The sequence below is a fragment of the Eriocheir sinensis genome, unplaced genomic scaffold (assembly GCF_024679095.1).
Source record: "Eriocheir sinensis breed Jianghai 21 unplaced genomic scaffold, ASM2467909v1 Scaffold80, whole genome shotgun sequence".
NCBI classification, from domain to species: domain Eukaryota; kingdom Metazoa; phylum Arthropoda; class Malacostraca; order Decapoda; family Varunidae; genus Eriocheir; species Eriocheir sinensis.
The window spans coordinates 495,732-516,963 of record NW_026112165.1 but is presented as its reverse complement, the minus strand read 5'-3'; the positions used below and the strand labels follow the sequence as shown (position 1 = coordinate 516,963).

The 21,232-nt window shown below is 43.7% G+C and overlaps 1 protein-coding gene across 5 annotated transcripts; it reads right to left on the bottom strand.

The window, feature by feature from the left end:
* Nucleotides 1-3,091: 3,091 nt before the first annotated feature.
* LOC126994476 (uncharacterized) lies at nucleotides 3,092-20,927 on the bottom strand. Of its 5 annotated transcripts, none has more exons than XM_050853793.1 (8): nucleotides 20,504-20,927; nucleotides 20,246-20,323; nucleotides 12,879-12,966; nucleotides 12,598-12,778; nucleotides 11,965-12,172; nucleotides 5,556-5,752; nucleotides 4,129-4,324; nucleotides 3,092-3,391 (listed from the first exon to the last, which is right to left on the bottom strand). In XM_050853793.1, exons 3-8 carry the CDS (start codon nucleotides 12,952-12,954, stop codon nucleotides 3,107-3,109), a joined length of 1,143 nt encoding a protein of 380 aa, XP_050709750.1. In that variant the 5' UTR covers nucleotides 12,955-12,966; nucleotides 20,246-20,323; nucleotides 20,504-20,927; the 3' UTR covers nucleotides 3,092-3,106. The 5 variants fall into 5 exon arrangements, with proteins under 5 accessions (XP_050709750.1, XP_050709747.1, XP_050709748.1 ...); XM_050853790.1 differs by having other exon boundaries at nucleotides 12,879-13,088; nucleotides 20,504-20,924; XM_050853791.1 differs by having other exon boundaries at nucleotides 12,879-13,088; nucleotides 20,806-20,824.
* Between the last annotated feature and the right edge of the window lie 305 nt (nucleotides 20,928-21,232).

Genomic DNA, 21,232 nt, shown 5'->3' with positions numbered 1-21,232 from the left:
AGCCAAACGAGCCACTTAACTATTATCATGTACTAATCTAAACTATCTAAACTAAATCTAAACTCAAGTAAACCTAATCTACAGTGGTGTTCCACAGGGCTCTGTCCATCACCCGCTCTCTTCCTGTTATTCATCAATGATCTTCTTTCCATAACAAACTAACCTCTCCACTTATACGCCGACGACTCCACTCTGCATTATTCAACTTCTTTCAACAGAAAAAAAAATCTAACTTTAACTATGCTAAACTAAACCTAATCTAACTATAACTACGGTAAACTAAAGCCAATCTAACTATAAATACGCTAAACTAAACCTAATCTAACTATAACTAAATCTGAACTAAACCTAATCTAACTATAAATACGCTAAACTAAACCAAATCTAACTGTAACTACGCTAAACTAAACCTAATCTAACTATAACTAAATCTGAACTAAACCTAATCTAACTATAAATACGATAAACTAAACCTAATCTAACTATAACTAAATCTGAACTAAACCTAATCTAACTATAAATACGATAAACTAAACCTAATCTAACTATAACTAAATCTGAACTAAAACTAATCTAACTATAAATACGATAAACTAAACCTAATCTAACTATAACTAAATCTGAATCAAAACCTAATCTAACTATGCAAGGCTAATTAAACTAAACTAATCTAAGTATAACTAAGCTAAAACTAAACCTAATCTGGCTAAAATAAATCTAATGTAAACTAAATCTAAACTATCTACTATTACGATGTTTAAAAAGGCTGTCGATCGTGGAAACTGTTCTGCGTGGTGACTGGCGGATGTTCTCTCTCTATTGTTCTGCATGACCTGTTCTTGTATCAGCCCCTCCCTCATCCCTCTCTTCTGTTTTCCCTCTTTTTGTTTCCTTTATTTCTTTTTTCTTTCCCTCTGTCGTTTTTTCTTTTAATATTTTTTTCTTTCTTTCTTTTTTTTTCTTTCTGTGTCTATTAATGTGTCTGTGACCTGTATTTGCATCAGCCCCTCCCACACCCCTCTCTCCATTTTCTCTTTTTTTCTTTCCTTTCTTTCTTTCGCTCTTTCTTTCTTTTATTCTTTCTTTTTCTTTTTCTTTCTAAATTTTTATTCTTTCTTTCTTTCTTCCATTTTCCGTTCTTTCCTTTCATTCTTTCTTTCTATAATTTTCATTCATTCTTTCTTTCTCTCTCTGTCTCTCTATTTATCTATCTATCCAGGCAGGCGCCCGTATGTACAAAGCGTTACCCAGGGTGGGAGGCGGACTGTAAGTTGCAGGGACTAAAACGTTTTTCATGGCCACACAATAACAAGCCTCCGCCACTTTTATTCCTTATGTGATGGAAGAGGATATAGTTTTTTAGGGTTTTATGGGGGTTCTCTTTTTATTTATTTGTTTATTTTGTTTGTATTTGTGTGTGTGTGTGTGTGTGTGTGTGTGTGTGTGTGTGTGTGTGTGTGTGTGTGTGTGTGTGTGTGTGTGTACGAGGGCAGCGTCAAATCCAGATGACTTTAGTGTGGTTAGATTTTCCATCGCGTTTTGGGGAGAGGGGGCAAGTTATGGAGGTTCTGTTTCATCATGTATTGTTTTATTTTGCGTGTTTGCGTGTGCGTGCGTGCGTGTGTGTGTGTGGGCAAACTCAAATCCAAATGACTTTACTGAGGTTAACTTCTAATTGCGTTGGGAAGGAGGGGTAGAGGTATGGAGGTTCTGATTTCTTTTTTTGTGTGTGTATGTATGTGTGTGTGTGTATGAGCATCCGTATGTGTGTGCGAGGACAAACTCAAACCCAGATGACTTTCCCGTGGTTAGCTTGTCCATCGCATAAGGGGAGGGGGGAAGGGGGGGCGGTGCTTTGGCCAGACCCACCAGTCAGACCCAACCAGAGCTTAAACTCCACATCACAGCCAGCCATACCCTTTGATGTGGCTAAGGGTGCCGAGGTGGTGGAGGCCGTTGGCGTGTTCGTTGCGCGGTATTCACTTTGCTGTTTCCATAATTTCCTTGGCTGCATGTTTCGTGTGTGAGCCCTCGCCGGAAACTCACTAATTATGGGTCTTTAGTGAAAGTTTGACCTGCTCTGTATTGTCAAGTTATTGGGAAAGTTAGTGTATGTAGGTAGGTAGAGTGCGTGTATGTTTGGTAATCTAATGTTCCTCATAAACAAAGACAGAACACACACACTCTCTCTCTCTCGTTCTCGTAATCTAAGTTTCTATCTATCTACCTATATCTATCTCTATCTGTATATCTATTTATCTCCATGGCTTTCTTTCTTGCTTTCTATCTATCTCTTTCTCCATTATTCTCATTCTGTATCTCTGTCCATCTATCTAACTGTCTATCTTTCTACTTTTCAATCTATCTATCTATTTATCTTTTATCTACATGGCTCTCTTTCGCTTCCCATATATACATATCTATTTCCATGAATCTTACTTTGTCTATCCAATCTATATATATACCTATCTATTTAACTATCTATATCTATCTATTTCCATGGCACTCTGTCTATCTCTATCTCCATGTCTCTCTATTTCCTTATCTATCAATCCATCTATCTATATTCACAGCTTCCACAGACTCGCTCCCTCCTGCCCAGGCTCCGTAGTTTCTCTGAGTGGGTTCCTGTGTCTGGCTGTCAGGCGGGGACACACTGGGGGGGCGTTGAGCGTGTCCTAAGTTTTAAAGGGACAACAAGGGCCGATGTGCACCTTAGCGAAGCAGGAGCATGAAGGGCTGCAGGGGTAACTGGCCTCGTGTGTGGGGGTGGGGGTGGGGGTGGGTGGGGATGGGTGTTGGGGGGAAAGGGGGCGGTGTGTGTGTGTGTGTGTGTGTTGGTGTGTGTACGTGATGTTGTTCTGTATGACCTGTGCCTGTGTCAGACTCCCCTCCTTCCCTCTCCTTTTTTCTCTCTTTTTCTTTTTTTCTCTATTTGTTTGTTTGTTTCTTTCTCTCTCTCGTTCTCTCTTCCTTTTTTCTTTTGTTCTTTTTTCGTTTCTATCTTCCTGTCTTTCTCATTCATTCATTTATTTTCTTTTTCTTTCTCGCTTTGTCTGTCTCTTTATCTATTTATATCTATCTCTCCATCTATCTGTCTATCATGTCACACACACACACACACACACACACACACACACACACACACACACACACACACACACACAACACACACACACACACACACACACACACACACACACACACACACACACCTGGGCAGGGTCAAACCGCCGCCCAGGTCGGTGAGGGCGGCGTTGAAGGCCCTGAAGTAGGCGTCCTTGGCCCGCGCCTCGGCCCGCCGTCGCACGCCCGCCTCCAGACACACGTTGAGGAGGTACACCAGGTCGAAGGTGCCTTGCGAGTACCTGGCGGTGGCCCAGTCGATGATCTGCCAGGGGACGGAAATGTCTCAAACAACAACCGAAAGAATGGAAATATCTCAAACATCATCATTTTAAGTACAAGATATGTCCATTTCTTTTAGATGAAGCATATAACATCATTCCCAGTGCGTTGAGGCAAGTGTTAGATTTCATATACAAGCTATTTGCAGAAAGTGTTATGGATGTGTAAATGGGATGATATTTCATGGGCTAAGTAATTATCATAATTTATTCTTCTATTGTCTGATGATGCGTGTTTTACAAGCACAAGCGTGATGGAAAACTAGAGGTGGTGCAGTTAACTCACAAACCCAAACACCGCTGCTAGACTCAATACTTGGGAGAAACCTCAACACTTGCTAACACTGTAAGACACCTGAGACATAATGATAGTCACCTGTGACACTTAGTAATATATATATATATATATATATATATATATATATATATATATATATATATATATATATATATATATATATATATATATATATATTGTACACCAAGGAATATAATGGTTGTGGATCAAGATCTTAGGGGAAATAAGGAGAGGCATATGAACTTATGGGTAATGAGATAGATATGAGACCGAATAGAGGGAGTATGAAAGGCCAAGAAGGAAGGATAATTTGTTAAGAAATTATGTTTACTGCAACGCATGAATAACGACTGACACATATGGAGATGATGAGTTTGCATTAAACAGAGACAGCCCCCCTCCCTCGTGACCCCCCCACGTTACCTTGAGTTCGGTGCCACCGTCAGGCGAGCTCCGGAAGAACAGATTCGACGGCTGCAGGTCCGCGTGAATCATCGTGGCGAAGGGCTCGATCGGCTCCAAGCTATTCACAACGAACGCTGGCGCCACGGCCTCGTACGAGTCCAGTTTTTGCAGGAGAGGAGCCAAGTTTTCGTCCCTCGACCACTCGTCCCGGATCCTGAAGCGAGGGAGGCAGCCAAGGGGTGAGGGAGTCTGTGGCGAGGAGCAGCATCTCATAAACTGACAAACAAACATTAGTAAACCTAAACACTTATTCCTCCCTGTATTCCTCTTCATGTTCGGTGCCTCGCTTACTCGCCCTATGTCTTATTCATAGTCTTAATTACTACGTTCGATGAAAACAAGGTAGTGAGGGTAGAGGACAGTGAGAGAGGAGGGATGGAAGGCTTCAGACAGGGAGGACGGCTGATGAATTTGGTGAGTGAGGAAGACCGGGAGGCAGGAAATTAGAGCCTGATGGAGTGAGGAAGGGACAGGAACGTGGAGTAATGTGGAACGGCTCGCTGAAGGCCGCACGCTGTGAACAATGAGACAAACGGGACGAGGGACCGAGGCACTCTGTGGATGCGAGAAATGGCAAACAAGGGAGGCCGTGAAGGGAAATGGAAGCATGGCCGACCTGCGATGAATAGAGGGATTAGAGGAGCTTATGGGTGAGCCTCGGGAGCTTACGGATGCTGGGTCAGGGAGATGAGAACGAACATGGGATAGAATTCAAAGATGAGAAAGAGGATAATGTAGAACCGACGCAAGGATGATTGGCAAGGAATTGAAATGTGGGAGGGTAAGGTTAAATATTTATGAAGCGAATTGGAAAGCAAGATGAGCACTATTCAAAATATCACGTGTACAGGATGCTAATAATATACAGTCTGACGTGAACATGAATGATGGATAAGATTAATTTAGAGGCAGGAATATATGAATAGAATATTTAGGTAAAGGAGATAGGAAAAACAAATATATATGAATGTGAAACTTATAAACAAGAAAAAAATATATGGCGAGAAATACAGATAGACGTTGGTAGATATATTTAGACAAAGATAAAGAAAAGAAAAGAAAAGAAGGAAAAATAGAGGGATAAACATATATCTTTACAGCAACGGAACCATCTCAAGGGCAACAAAAACAGGAAAAAAAAAAGAAAATAATAAAAGATAGATAGATAAACAAATAAAGAAATGGAGATAGAAAGATGGATTGATAAACGGATAGATGTAAATAGATAAATTGATAGATTGATAAACAGATAGACAGATAGATAAACAAAAATTACAAACCACCAAGTCATAATTACCTTCAAAATCCAAACTTAGAAAAATAAAAGAAAGCAATCGACAGAAAAATAGATAGATAAACAGATAACAACACCCCGTCATAATTACCTCTGGAACCCAAGCTTGGTAAACATAGAAATCCCGGGACTGCTGACGGAGAGCCTTGGGAAGCAGTCCGGGAAAGCCGTGGGGAGGTGTGTGTTGGTGACCCGCTTGTACGCCAGCACCGTGCCGTGTAGAGACCCGACCTTTGCCGCCACCTCGAGCACCTGCGCCTCCCCAAGCCCCTCCGCCACTGTGTTCAACTGTCGGAACGTGTCAGGAAGGGGAGGAGAGATAAAAATGGAGAACGAGCAGAAGGAAGAGAAGGTGCTTGGGAGGAGAGAGCGGAGAAAGAATAGAAGGAAGATGGAAGTGGAAAAGGAAGAGATGCAGGGGAAGAGAATAATCGGTAGAGAAAGAACAGAAGAAAGAGGAGGTTACAAAAGGGAAGAGAAACCAGCGGAGAAAGCACAAAAGAAAAGGAAGGAAGAGGATATACAAGAGGGAAGAGAAACAAGCGGAGAAAGAACAGAAGGAAAAATGGAAGAGGAGGAGATGCGATGGAGGAGAGAAAGCAGTGAAAGAGGAAGAGGAGTAAGAGGTGGAGAAAAGAATAAGAGGAAGAGGCGGAGGAAGTAAAGAGAGGAAGAGGCGGAGGAAGGAAGAATAAGAGGAGGAGATAAGAAGAAGAGTAAGAGGCTGAAGAAGGAAGGAAGAAGAGCCAGCGGAGGAGCAAAGGAGAGGAAAGAAGAGAAAGAGAAAGTGGAGAAGTTTTAAAGTCCTTTCCATAGCATAATTAAACCCATCCCGTAACCACTACCTGCCCTAAAACCCACCACTAACACCACCTAACCAATCCACACTCCGCCACCTCCACCACCACATCCTTAACCTCCACTAACAGCCTCTCAACCACATTCCACCGACACAGTCTCACTTAATTCTATCATCAACACCTCAACCACAACCCAACGCCACAAGCTTATCAACACCCAATCAACCAACAAAGCTTAACCACATTCCACCACCACAGTAGCAACACACCATAAGCAACTCCGCCTAACCACAGACTCACACTCAACCCACATCAGTTAGTACTTGCCGCCCTATGGTCTAACCCACAACCCACAACCAACAACCGCCAAGCGACTCCGGCCACACTCACAGTCAAGAAAGAAAGGAACTCGTCCTCCAAAATGGTCTTGATCGTAAATGTATTCGTATGGAAGTAGAGGCTTTTCATAACGATTTTGGACACTTAAACGAGGAAACTCTACCCATGTACAGGTTTTATAGAAGACCGGTTTTCCTTTATTTTGCAGAGGAAGACTTAATCGTGGACGTATTCGTAGGGAAGAGGCTTTTCATAACGATCTTGGACACTTAAACGAGGAAACTCTATCCATGTACGGTAATTTCAGAGCGTTTTCTCTTAATTTTGCTGAGGAAGACTTAGTTAATTTGGCAGGCCGTTGTATTTTCCACGAATATAGGATTTCTATGGAGTCTTGGCCCGGCATCAACCAATCACGTGACAAGAGGGTGGTTAGCGGGATTAATTAAAGCCGGTACACCTGACTGGGCAGGTAGCTATTTACTCGGCCACTTAATTATCTCTGGTTGACAAGGGACACCGCCGCCGCCACCACCACCACCACCACCATTCCCACCCCCACCATCACCATCACCTCCGTCACCATCACATCACCACCACCTCTACAACCTTCACCATCACCATCTTCACCTCCACCTTTACCACTTCAAGACCTCATCATCACTACCGACACCTTCACCACCACCACCACCGCCATCACCATCACCACCTTCACCTTAACCACCATCATCTCAAGACGTCATCATTACTACCACTACCATCACCAACATCGATAGTGGCAAAAATGAAAGTATACAGTATTTTAGTCGTAGTAGTAGTAGTAGTAGTAGTAGTAGTAGTAGTAGTAGTAGTATAGTAGTAGTAGTAGTAGTAGTAGCAGCAGCAGCGGCAACACAATCACCATCACCACCACCACCAACAACAACAACAACAAACAGCAGCCAGCAACAATAGTATTACAGTAGCAGCCATAAAAGTAATTGTTTGGAGAAATTACGTAATTGCTTTCCCTCCCTTTTCTCCTCGTGTGCCACAATTAGACGTGCCCCGCTATCCTCTCGCCACCGCCACCTCCACCTCCACCCTCCTCTCACTGTCTCTTCAACCATCCTGCTGCAGACGTTTGCAAATTGGGGGATGGCTGGAGTGAGGATCGGGGAAGAGGAGGAAGGGATTGGTGAGGGAGGGGGCCTTAAAGGGAGTTGTGTTTCAAGGGACCTGTGTTTAAAGGGACCTGTGTTTAAAGGACCTGTGCTTGTGTTTAAAGGACTTGTGTTTAAGGACCTGTGTTTAAAGGACTTGTGTTTAAAAGGACCTGTGTTTAAAGGGACCTATGTTTAAAGGACTTGTGTTTAAAAGGACCTATGTTTAAAGGACCTGTGTTTAAAGGGACCTGTGTTTAAAGGGACTTGTGTTTAAAGGGACCTGTGTTTAAAGGGACCTGTGTTTAAAGGGACCTGTGTTTAAAGCGACCTGTGTTTAAAGGGACCTGTGTTTAAAGGGACTTGTGTTTAAAGGGACTTGTGTTTAAAGGGACCTGTGTTTAAAGGGACCTGTGTTTAAAGGGACTTGTGTTTAAAGGGACCTGTGTTTAAGGGGACTTGTGTTTAAAGGGACGTGTGTTTAAAGCGACCTGTGTTTAAAGGGACCTGTGTTTAAAGGGACTTGTGTTTAAAGGGACCTGTGTTTAAAGGGACCTGTGTTTAAAGGGACTTGTGTTTAAAGGGACCTGTGTTTAAAGGGACTTGTGTTTAAAGAGACTTGTGTTTAAAGGGACCTGTGTTTAAAGGGACCTGTGTTTAAAGGGACTTGTGTTTAAAGGGACCTGTGTTTAAAGGGACTTATGTTTAAAGGGACCTGTGTTTAAAGGGACTTGTGTTTAAAGGGACGTGTGTTTAAAGCGACCTGTGTTTAAAGGGACCTGTGTTTAAAGGGACCTGTGTTTAAAGGGACCTGTGTTTAAAGGGACCTGTGTTTAAAGGGACCTGTGTTTAAAGGGACTTGTGTTTAAAGGGACGTGTGTTTAAAGCGACCTGTGTTTAAAGGGACCTGTGTTTAAAGGGACTTGTGTTTAAAGGGACCTGTGTTTAAAGGGACTTGTGTTTAAAGGGACCTGTGTTTAAAGGGACTTGTGTTTAAAGGGACCTGTGTTTAAAGGGACCTGTGTTTAAAGGGACCTGTGTTTAAAGGGACCTGTGTTTAAAGCGACCTGTGTTTAAAGGGACCTGTGTTTAAAGGGACTTGTGTTTAAAGGGACCTGTGTTTAAAGGGACTTGTGTTTAAAGGGACGTGTGTTTAAAGGGACCTGAGGTGTGTTTCAAGGGACCATTGTTCAAAGGGTTACGTGATTACAGACAGTTGTGTTTAAAAGGACCTCTGTCTAAAGGGAGTTGAATTTAAAGTCACAATGGCAAAGGACACATTCTACGACTGACAAAGAGCTCCCTGCAGCACCTTGGAGGGTCAGACACTGGGATTGTTTTATGCAAGTTTTCCCTCGCCTCCTCACGTGCTCTTCAGGCTAACTCGTTTTGCCTTGGCGTCTGTTTGCGCTGGGTTGTTACTGGCTGCTTTTCCTTGATTCCTAAAGTCTTTATCTACGGTTTTATTCGGTTTTGTGTGTGAGTTAGTGGCTGCTGCTTGTGTTACGTCATTACTGCTTTCTGCTTTTCCTTGATTTCTAGCGAGCATTTCAACTTTCTTTTATTTTCTTCGTCCTTGAGTTGTGGCTGTGGCTGTTTCTGTGACATTATTACTGCTTTCTGCTTCTCGTCAATTCTTCGGCTTCTTTTTAACTATTTTTATACGTTCTGTCTTTGAATTTATGGCCATTTGCGTAACGTTATTAGTCTTCTGCTTATTTTTTTTCGATTTTTCTCGTGTTTTTCATTTTTTCTTCTATATAGTAGTAGATATTTGTCATACTCATACTGCCCTCTGTTTTTTTCGATTTTTAGTGTGCTTCTTAACTTTATTTTTAATCGTTCCATTTTTCAGTGAGTGTTGGTTATTTGGGTTACGTTGTTACTGTCCTCCGCTTTTCGTCAATAATTCTTCGCGAGCCTTGCAACTTCCGCATTCGTTCTGGCGTTAGTGGTAGCTGTTTGTACGTATGTTCGTCTGTTACGTTATTAAAAGCTTGTGTTTCCCCTGCTGCCTTACTAGGAGTTCGGATTTAATGGTCTTGGCCTTGAGTCAGACGAGTTTGTATGCGTGTGTGTGTGTGTGTGTGTGTGTGTGTGTGTGTGTGTGTGTGTGTGTGTGTGTGTGTTCGCCTCTTGAATTATTGATGGCCCGTGCTTTCATTGATTCATAGCGTGCTGGTTAGTCCATCTCTTTTAGCCTGTGCCTGAGTTGGTGGTGTGCTTTTGTATGTTCGCATGTTATAGTTGTGTTTTGCCCCTCTATTGTTGCGTGAGAAATGACCCAGAGCTACAGTCTACCCCTGATATACTTTTAGTCAACCTGTTATCACTTTTTAGATTCTTAACGTTTTGATCAGTCTTTTCTTCATAATCGTTTGTGAGTTGTTGGTGTTCGTTTGTTTGTCAGCGCGTTAAATATGTACTGCCTTCAGATATTGCGTGAGAAATGACCCAGAGCTACAGTCTACCCCTTATATACTTTTAGTCAACCTGTTATCACTTTCTAGATTCATAACGTTTTGATCAGTCTTTTCTTCATCTTCGTTTGTGAGTTGTTGGTGTCCGTTTGTTTGTCAGCGTGTTAAATATGTACTGCCTTCAGATACTGAGTGAGAAATGACCTAAAGCTACAGTTATATATTTTTATTCTACGGTTATCCTACAGGCAGCTCAAGGGCAAAAAACAAAAAACAGGAACAAAAAAGTCCGCTAGACGTTCTCTGTGAAAAACAACAACGAGTAGCCAAAAGAGAGGTCAGTTTTGAGTGGAGAGGTGTCCTGGTTAAGAGGGAGCTTGAAGAGGGGTTGAAGAGAGGTAGGGGAAGATGAAGAGGGGTTGAAGAGGAGTAGGGGCGATGAAGATGGGTTAAAGAGAGATAGGGGGGATGAAGTCCTGATACGGATATACATTCATTCTGCTTTTATTCTATATTTTATCACTTTACATATAGGTTTGTGAGTTCTTTTAGACTGGGGTGTTCTTATAATAACGTAAGTAGATGGTTCCCGGCAGTCCCAAGCTCGTAAAAGCCTTGTTAGCCTCATGACCGCTTAACGAGACTCATAGCCAAATGTAATTATAACGCGTAATAGTACATCGAGAGAGTGGCTGTGAAATACCGAGCAATAATCGAGTAACAGAAAGTTGGCGGAACCTGGACGCTGATTTTGCGCAATAATCCGCCGATGCCGAGACCATTTAGCCGATTCTATTCTCTTACGGTATACGATCCTCCGAGTTTTGTTGCGCATCCTAATATTTCGCTTTCAGGCTGCCACGGAATGGCGAAGTGAAAAGAGAGAATGTAACGAGCGAAAATGAAAATGCTTATTGCAAGTGTTCTGGGAAATTACTGCAGAGAATATTGATGACTCGTCTATCGTCTTTTTTTTTTTTTTTTTTTTTTTTTACAGCAAAGGAAACAGATCAAGGGTAAAAAAAAGGAAACAATAATGAAAAAAAGCCCGCTAATCACTGCTCCTATAAAAAAAGGGCTCAGAGGGTGGCCGAAAGAGAGGTTATTTTCGGGAGGAGAGGTGTCCTGATACTCTCTTGCTGCGTAAAAGTGAAGAACTAAATTGCGTGATAGGAATAATGAAAAATATGGACCATAAAAGAAAATTATTTCGACCGAGAATCCAATGGAAACGAATATCCATTGCTAATTGCATCCCTTGCTGAACTATCAGTTGCAACGTATTTAGTTAGCAACGTTATGGAATTCATGAAAGGTTAGAGCAAAAGGAAATGCGCGTTAGTTTATAGTAATAGTATAGTAGTAGTATAGTAGTAGTAGTAATAGTAGTAGTAGTAATGATAGTATGAGAAAATCCTTGGATGAATATCGCAAAATTGTTAACGTTGAAAATACTGAATGTTAGCGAATTAATGATGTTCACTTAAGGATGTTCTCATGTGTATCTGATGATACATCCAATATTTTTAACACATTGGTAATAGACAGACAAATGGACACAGACAAACAAGCAGCAGAAAAAAAAGAAAAAAAACATACCCTTTTCGTTACGTGGAGGTGGGCAATAATAATAACAACAACTACTACTACTACAATAATAATAATAACAACTACTACTACTACTACTACTACCACCACTACTACAATAATAATAATAACAAGCGCAACAAAAACAACCACAATAGTATCAACAAGCACCACCACCACCACCACTAACAACAACACCCATCACCACTCACCCTGTAACCTAGATGCGTGAGCTCCGGCAGGACGAGCGTGAGGTGGCGGGCGGAGGCCAGGGCGAGGTTGTGGCGCGGGACGAGCTGCTCCACGACGCCTCGCTGCCGCCCGCCCCGCCGTACCGCCTCCCACGCCGCCACTGCGCGCAGGAACCCCCCGTACTGACCCGCCTCCACCCGGTGCATGCCCAGAGAGATCATCAGGTTACTGCAGAAGGGGGATGGGAGGTTAGGGAGGTGATGGTGAAGAAGGGAAAGAAAATAGGTAGTAGTAGCTGTAGTAATTGTAGTAGTAGTAGTAGTAGTAGTAGTAGTGGTGGTGATAGGAGTAGCTGTAGTCGTTTCAAAATGTAGTAAAAGGGGAAAAAATAGTAGTAGGAGTCGTGTGAAAATGTAGTAATAGGAAAATTGTTGTAGAAGTAGTAGTAGTAGTAGTAGTAGTAGTGGTAATAGTAGTAGTAATAGTTGTAGTGATGATTACGTATATGATAGTTGTTCGCAGTTGTTTGTTATGTCAGAGAGGTTCAACTATTACATATTCCTTCCTCGTCCTCGTCCTCCTCCTCCTCCTCCTCTTCTAGTTCCTCCTCCTCCATCAGCTCCTCTTCTTCCGTCTTCTCCTCGGATACTCACGCCATTAGGCCCTTTGTCGGGGTGACCTTCACGACCACTCTCATCTCCTCCTCTTCCTCGCCCTCCTGCAGCCTGTAGACGGCACGGACGGAGGCACGGCTGGAGGAGATGCCCGCCAGGGGGTCCACGGAGGGGCAGCCTTTGATACTCCAGCTCAGGAGGAACCAAGGGCGCGTGTCTCCTGAAGGGCACGAGGGAAGTGGGAGGGGAGGTTGTTAGTGATGGAGGAAAACAATCATCATCATTATCATCATTATCATCACAGTCATCACCATCATCACCTCTGGCGTGTAGGTGCTTTGAGATGAGTCTTTCCACCCATTTCTTGTTGATGTCCTCCACCTTCTCCAGTATCATGTCCTCCTCGTCCTCCATGGCGCGAAGAGATAGATGGATTGATAGATAGACAGACAGACAGATAGATAGAAAAATAGACAGAGATAGTTAACAAAAGAACAGGCAGACAAAGAAGAATGCAGAGCTGTTGACCCCTGGAACAAAATATACTGTCCGTTGTTAGGTATTCATCGTATTCAGCGGTGTGACGCGAGTGAAGATTTGCTTTCAGACAACATACATATACAACTTAACACATAACTCAGGCTCCTGGTTATACTTTGAGACACACCGTATGTATGTTAAATCAGTCACTGGAGAAACATATTATCAGGCAGTTTGGTTCACATTAGTCAGTCATGAGATATATTGAATACGAAAGAGACTCGTAACGGTAATTTCCGGCATTTTCTTCTCAAATTTACCTCATCTTGAAAGGTCGGTATTACTTTACGTCCGTGCAGTAGTAGTAGTAGTAGTAGTAGTAACAGTAGAGGGCTGTAGTAGACTAGTAGTAGTAGTAGTAGAAGTAGGTGTTATAGTGGAGGTAGTGGTAGTTTTTGTTGTAGTAACGGTAGCAGTAGTAGTGTTTGTGGTTGCAGTATCCAAAGTAGTAACAGTAGAAGCAGCAGGAGAAACAGCATCATCATAATCATCAGCAGTATCACGGGACGGGACTTGCCCTTCATCACCGTTGACTAATATTTTGTTCTCTCTCCTTCTATCGTAAGTCGCTAACCTGTTGACTGGCTCGAAAATAACCTAAGCCTTTGACACTAAAACTAATCCAAAGCTGAATACACTTAATTTTCTTTGTGATTTTTTCTTTTTGTATCAACCTGTTTCATCTTGGCTCACTTCCTTGATTGAAAGAAATAGATTAATGGAAAGAGACGTTTTTTTTTTTTTTTTTTTTTCGTCCCCCTCCTCCGTTCTTTGATTGGCGGGACGCTGACTTTGATGGTTCGTTTGGGTCCACGGAGCTGATTGGTTGTTGACTCCCCCCTCCCTCCCCCCTCCTACCTATCCCCGAAGGTGTCCTCAGAAAGTAATGTTTGAACCTATCGCCTTGTAATAACTTTTTGACGTGACGAGGTCGACACACGCACACACTGTCATGACCTAGGCTGGTTTTCCGTTTGGTAGGACGTACTCGTACTACAAGTAACGTATAGCCCAGTTAATACGACCCAGTATGTGATAGACAAGTTCAATCCTGCTATCCTGGGCCAAACCTAGGCCGGCTTCACACTCACGATGTGCTTAGAGGAGGGTCAACCAAAAATCACAGTAACGAAATAAACTATATTGATACTTAGGAGTAGGAGTAGGTAGGAAGACACCTACCGAACGGGCGTGAGCTACTCCCGGTGAGGATAAATGGGAAGCAGGGAGGGTGCTGAAGCCCTTCAAATACCCTTCCCATGTCCTCACTAACCGTTTCCCTTTTGTCTCATCAACACCAAAGAGCAGTTCAGCATGCTCTCTAAAGACAGTTCCTCTCTCTTTCTACACCACACTACATTTACAAAACACACACACCTTTTCCCAAAATTCAAAATTCAACATGGCGAAAAAAATAACTGCCTCGGAGTCCCCGCTGGGGGGGGGGGGGCATAAACTCCCCCAGGGAGGACTCCCCTTCTGGCTGCCGACTTGAGAGGTGTCCTGATAACTCCTCGAACCTCCTCCTTATCAATTTCTGCAACATTCTCGGTCTCCGTTCTAATTTTCATTCTGTGGAACACCATCTCTCCTCCTCTAAACCTCACCTTCTCTTCCTCACCGAAACACAGGTTTCTGAGGCTACTGACAGCAACCTCTACCCTGTTCCCTCCTACTATCTCTATCCTAAATTTCAATCCAAAGCTGGATGTTGCGCCTACGTGCGCAACGACATCGCTTGCTCTCGTGCCCACGACCTTGACTCTTCTGAATTTTCCACCATCTGGCTAAGGCTTCACTGTCATTCTATTACTAAATACAGCTGTGCTGTTTATCTCTCACCGAACTCTACTAACTATGTAAAACTCTTTGACTATTTGAATTCTAAAGTGGAGCCCATCTTGACCCACTCTCCCTTCGCTGAAATCTCCATCTTAGGAGATTTCAATGTTCACCACCAGCTTTGGCTTTCATCCTCTTTCACTGACCAGCCTGGTGAACAAGCCTACAACTTTGCTCTCCTCAACGACCTAGAGCAGCTGGTTCAGCACCCTACTCATATTCCCGACTGTCTTGGAGACAGGCCCAACATTCCAGACCTCTTCCTTACCTCTAATCCTTCTGCTTACTCTGTCAAACTGTTCTCTCCGTTGGGCTCCTCCGATCATAACCTTATTTCTGTATCCTGTCCTATCGCTCCTGTGCATCCTCTGGACCCGCCGAGGAGGCGATGGTTCTGGCATTTTGCTTCAGCTCGGTGGGACGACCTGAGGATGTACTTTTCCGATTTCCCGTGGAATGATTACTGCTTCCAGGAGAGAGACCCCTATGTGTGTGCTCTGCGCATCACAGAGGTGATTGTCTCTGGAATGGAGACATAAATTCCACGTACTCTTCTCCTCATGCTAAAAAGCCTTGGTTTAATCATGCTTGTTCTCGTGCTATTAAAGATAGAGAGGCAGCTCACAAAAGGTTCCAGAGCCTTCGAACTCCCACTAACTTTGACCTATACATTTCAGCCCGGAATCGTGCCAAATCTATTCTCCGACTCACCAAAACTTATTTTATAAATAGAAAATGTCAACACTTTGCTTCTTCTAATTCTTCCCGTGACTTCTGGCATCTAGCCAAAAATATCTCCTCCAATTTCACTTCTTCCTCTTTCCCTCCTCTCCTTAACCCTGACGGCAGCACTGCCGTCTCATCTGTCTCTAAGGCTGAACTCTTCGCTCAAACTTTCTGTAAGAACTCCACCTTGGACGATTCTGGGCATATTCCTCCTACTCATCCCCCCTCTGACTCCTTTATGCCTGTTATTAAGATTCTTCCTAATGATGTTTTCTATGCCCTCTCTGGCCTCAACTCTCAGAAAGCTTATGAACCTGATGGAGTGCCTCCAATTGTCCTTAAAAACTGTGCTTCTGTGCTGACACCCTGCCTGGTCAAACTCTTTCGTCTCTGCCTATCAACATCTATCTTTCCTTCCTGCTGGAAGTATGCCTTTGTACAGCCTGTGCCTAAGAAGGGTGACCGCTCCAATCCCTCAAACTACCGCCCAATAGCTTTACTTTCATGTCTATCTAAAGCTTTTGAATCAATCCTTAACCGGAAGATTCAAAAGCACCTTTACACTTCTAACCTTCTATCTGATCGCCAGTATGGGTTCCGCAAGGGGCGTTCTACTGGCGATCTTCTTGCTCTCTTAACTGACTCTTGGTCATCCTCTCTTAGCCGTTTCGGTGAAACTTTTTCTGTTGCGCTAGACATATCGAAAGCCTTCAATAGAGTCTGGCACAAGTCTTTGTTTCTAAACTGACCTCTTTCGGATTCTATCCCTCTCTCTGTTCCTTAATCTCCAGTTTCCTTTCCGGCCGTTCTATCTCTGCGGTGGTAGACGGTCACTGCTCTTCCCTTAAACCTATCAACAGTGGCGTTCCACAGGGCTCTGTCCTATCACCCACTCACTTCCTGTTATTCATCAATGATCTTCTTTCCATAACAAATTGTCCTGTCCACTCATACGCCGACGACTCCACTCTGCATTATTCAACTTCTTTCAATAGAAGACCCTCTCAACAAGAAGTACACAACTCCAGACTGGAGGCTGCAGAACGCCTAACCTCAGACCTTGCTATCATTTCCGATTGGGGCAGAAGGAACCTTGTGTCCTTCAATGCCTCAAAAACTCAATTTCTCCACCTATCAACTCGACACAATCTTCCAAACACCTATCCCCTATTCTTCGACAACACTCAGCTGTCACCTTCTTCAACACTAAACATCCTCGGTCTATCCTTAACTCATAATCTCAACTGGAAACTTCATATCTCCTCTCTCGCTAAATCAACTTCCTCGAAGTTAGGCGTTCTGTATCGTCTTCGCTAGTTCTTCTCCCCCGCGCAGTTGCTATCCATATACAGGGGCCTTGTCCGCCCTCGTATGGAGTATGCATCTCACGTGTGGGGGGGCTCCACCCACACAGCTCTTCTGGACAGAGTGGAGGCTAAGGCTCTTCGTCTCATCAGCTCTCCTCCTCCTACTGATAGTCTTCTACCTCTTAAATTCCGCCGCGATGTTGCCTCTCTTTCTATCTTCTATCGATATTTCCACGCTGACAGCTCTTCTGAACTTGCTAACTGCATGCCTCCCCCCCTCCCGCGGCCCCGCTGCACACGACTTACTACTCATGCTCATCCCTATACTGTCCAAACCCCTTATGCAAGAGTTAACCAGCATCTTCACTCTTTCATCCCTCACGCTGGTAAACTCTGGAACAATCTTCCTTCATCTGTATTTCCTCCTGCCTACGACTTGAACTCTTTCAAGAGGAGGGTATCAGGACATCTCTCCTCCCGAGTTTGCTTTTGGCCGCCTCTTCTGATTCTTTCATGGGAGCAGCGATTAGCGGGCTTTTTTTATTGTTGTTTTTTGTGCCCTTGAGCGCTGCCTCCTTTGTTGTAAAAAAAAAAAAAAAAATTTACATTACAAATTCCACTTTACACTTATAGGACACATATAATACATCACCACGTTCCCCAGACCAACGCGACACACTCAAGTACACCCCTTCACTCTCCACTCTTTCTCTTTTCCCTTACTCTTACCACACCAAGGTTTAACCACCAAAATCTCCACACCACAATTCCCGTACACACTCTCACACCCAATCTCCTACACTCTCCATTATACCATCACCACAACTTCCACAACATCTCCACTACCCCATCTCCAACTCTAACAGCTCACTCACACCCGTGACTCCAAGGCCTCCGGCTTACCCGTCTGCCCTCCAGCCCTGAAGTGATTTCTTTCCTGTTCTCCGGGCACACCTCTGCTCTGCCCACGCCTCTAATTTGTGACGTCAAGCATCCTGTCAGGCCATGGTCAGGCGCCTCTTTCTTAATTTCCTACTTGTGTCCTCTTAATCCCTTTCTACTCCTTCCGGAATCCTGACGTCCTTAAACTCTTATCTACTTCTTCTTTCCCCCCAGGTGTTCACTATTCTTTTCCTACTCCGCCCACACCAGGTGTTCCTTAATTGCTTTCCCATTTATTCCCCGCCTCCATTTTCCACGTGGTCTGGCATTCCTTAACAATAACTTACACTAAAATATAACATACACAGATACAAAATATACATATGTAGGCACAAAAATACAGCGAGGCATTACAACACACGCACACAAACACAGACACACAGGATGAGTCACCGAACGCGTGGTCGTCCAGTTTGTGTTTTATTGCTTCGTTTTCTTTTCCCACATAATCGAGTCCATAAAAATTTGATCAATATATTTTTCTCCTCTCTCTCTCTCTCTCTCTCTCTCTCTCTCTCTCTCTCTCTCTCTCGCGCGCGCGCGCGCCTTTGTCCTCACATCTACTTGACTCGTCTCACAATCGCTACGTAAATCATGCACTCCGTCAAGCCAATCCTTCTCTCTACTTTTTAACGTTGATTTAATCTTGTTTTTTCCCTCCTCGCCTGGGTTACTTTCACCATTCTCTCGGCAGTGTGTCAGGAGAGCGGTCACTATTCTCCCTCTCTGCTAGCTGGCCAGGGAATCGCTCGGCTGCTGACGTCTCGCAATATTCATGTATGCGAAAATAGATACTGCTAGAGCGATGTGCAGGATAGATAGATAGATAGATAGATAGATAGATAGATAGACTGTCTGATGATAGGTAAAAAGAATGATGGGAGAGATTTTTATGGCCGAGGAGCAGAAAAAAAGGACACGTTTCCAAAATTATAAAGTCTAATTTTTAAGAAAACCGTGAATGTCTTAGAATTCCCTAAAAAAGATTCGGCTATAAAGAGAGAAAAGGAAAGTGCGTGTATGTGTGGGGGAGGGGGGGGGGGGGAGGTATTAATTTCGAAGACTTCCTTTTCCGATGAAAGGAATGAAAGAATGTAGGTAAAAGATAACATATGGGAGAAATCGGTATTAGTACGATAAACTACTAAGGGACAAGGTTTGATGAAAAAAAAAGCTTGCTTGAATGTAAGTGTAACTAGTTCAACCGGACAAAAAGAAGAAAAAAAAAAAAAAGACAGGCGGTGATGTTCCGAGACGAAAGGATTTGTTCGAGCCATGCGTCAGTGCGTTAGTTCATCAAAGCCACAAGGGGAACTTCATCGGTATCGTAAGACTTTTAAAGGTTCAAGCTGGGATGGCACTGAACACATCGCTAGGAAGAACTTAAGTGAAGGTAATTGAGAGGGTGGGGGAGAAGGAGAGAAAGGCATCACATCACATCGTTCAAAGTTTCATTCGTCCACAGAAGTATGAGAAAATGGATTAAAAGTAGAGGTAAACAACTGCGGTGGCCTCGGGGTTTAAAGGGAAGTGGAACAGATGGAGGAAAATGATAGTTGAAAAAATTCGAGTTCGTTATTATTTTATATTTCTACTAATGAATGAACTTTATACGAGGATTAAACTTGATTGCGTGCAGAGGTAGGGATTGTATGGTTTGTGAACAATACCCTTCGTTACGTTCCTCCGTAGTGCCGCGTTACAACACCTCCTCGCCGAGTGTTTGCACGGTGCTGGCTACTGGATTACTGAGCGCCTTCACATCACACTACCTGCTGGCAATGTGCTGGGCCGGCCGGCGCGTTCACCCTCGTGCTTGGCGCCTTGCCCGCCGTTGTTACTAAAGGCTCCATGGTATTGAACGAGAAAGCTGGTTCAAGGTCACCATTATGAAACGAATACCTCATGCAGACAGATGTACTACCTGTTGAAACGCTTAAGTGTGTGTGTGTGTGTGTGTGTGTGTGTGTGTGTGTGTGTGTGTGTGTGTGTGTTACAATGTACGGCATGACAGGTTCAACAAATGACACGCAAAAGCAAAAAAGAATATGATGACAGTTAATTGAAACATTAATTTATGTAAGGAATTTTCAGAGGCTGAAATCTTAATGTTTGCCTCCATTCATGCTTACTACAGATTTTTTTAGTAATTCCATTTGCATAAATACTTCCAGGAGCCTTGATGACGCACCTACATTTGAGATAAGAAAATGGAGCGACGAGGAATACTAGAGCCTCCTTCAAAACAAAAACGAGGATATAAGGAGATTACAAGATGGATCATTTACCCAATTCCCTTCCCGTCAGTTGCGTCTGCCTCAACTACATACCTGCTCAGTTTGCTCCAGTCACCCACCAGCCGGTTCTTGCCTGTTCCCTTCAGTGCTGGCGTGGTTGTCGACTATATCCTGGATTGTATTTTTTATCAGTTATAGGGAACTTTTTTGGGGTGTTTTAGAATGTTTTGTGTTTTAAATGTCACATGATGAAAGAATAATAATGATCTAAAACACATGATTTAGAGCTCTTCACACATTTTTTTTAACAATTTTACTTAAGATCTTCCATAATAAACACGTTAAAGCCACCTTAAGTCTCGGACAGTCCACACCGGAAGCTCTTTTCTTTGGCTTTTCGTTTATGACACTTCCAGGCCCAGTACACGGCCCACGCCAAGGTAACTGGCAGAGGCGTGTTTCCAGCGGCTGAGTGGGCTAAGGTGACCCGCGTTTGCCTCCAGCTACGACCGTGGTGGAGCAAGAAACTCAAACTTGGGTGGGTGGGTGAGGGTGAGGGCGCCCGGGAACATCTTGGTGGAGGGCCGGGCAGGCTGCTGGAGATCCCGGCGCAACACAGCAACAGGGAACCACACGCCTTATTGCGCACTTACAACTGACTGCGCAACTGAGCTCTCACCCAGACGGTCCGGCGAAAACTGTCGCTTTCAATCGGATTCCTCCCTGTGCCCTTCATCCCTCCCTCCATACCACTGCCCCTTTCCTCTCTCCTCGCCACTCTCCCCTCCCCGTGTGTTCTACTTTACTCGGGTGTCATTGTTTGTTTTTTATGATGCCAACGCCATATCAGCTGACGATGTGAAGCTCCACTAAGCTCCCGCGGTGAAGATAGTGAACAATGGTGATGCTATCGTGTGGCATTGAGACAAATAATGGAGGTCAGCGAGGGAGAGAGGGGAGGAGGAGGGAGAAGGGAGATAAAAGAGAGGGAAGAATGGAGAGGGGCGGAAGGGTGTGATTCATGGTGGGGAGAATAAGGGCATGATTAGAATTAAATAAAAGAAATGGAAAGTAAAAGTA

What these genes read in the sequence shown, in the direction of transcription:
- LOC126994476 (XM_050853790.1), bottom strand. Translation starts at nt 12,972, where the DNA reads ATGGAGGACGAGGAGGACATGATACTGGAGAAGGTGGAGGACATCAAC. An exon ending in TCACGCATCTAGGTTACAGG is followed by an intron (nt 5,753 to 11,964) that starts GTGAGTGGTGAT and finishes ACGTTCCGACAG; the next exon opens with TTGAACACAGTGGCGGAGGG. An exon ending in ACGGTGGCACCGAACTCAAG is followed by an intron (nt 3,392 to 4,128) that starts GTAACGTGGGGG and finishes GTCCCCTGGCAG; the next exon opens with ATCATCGACTGGGCCACCGC.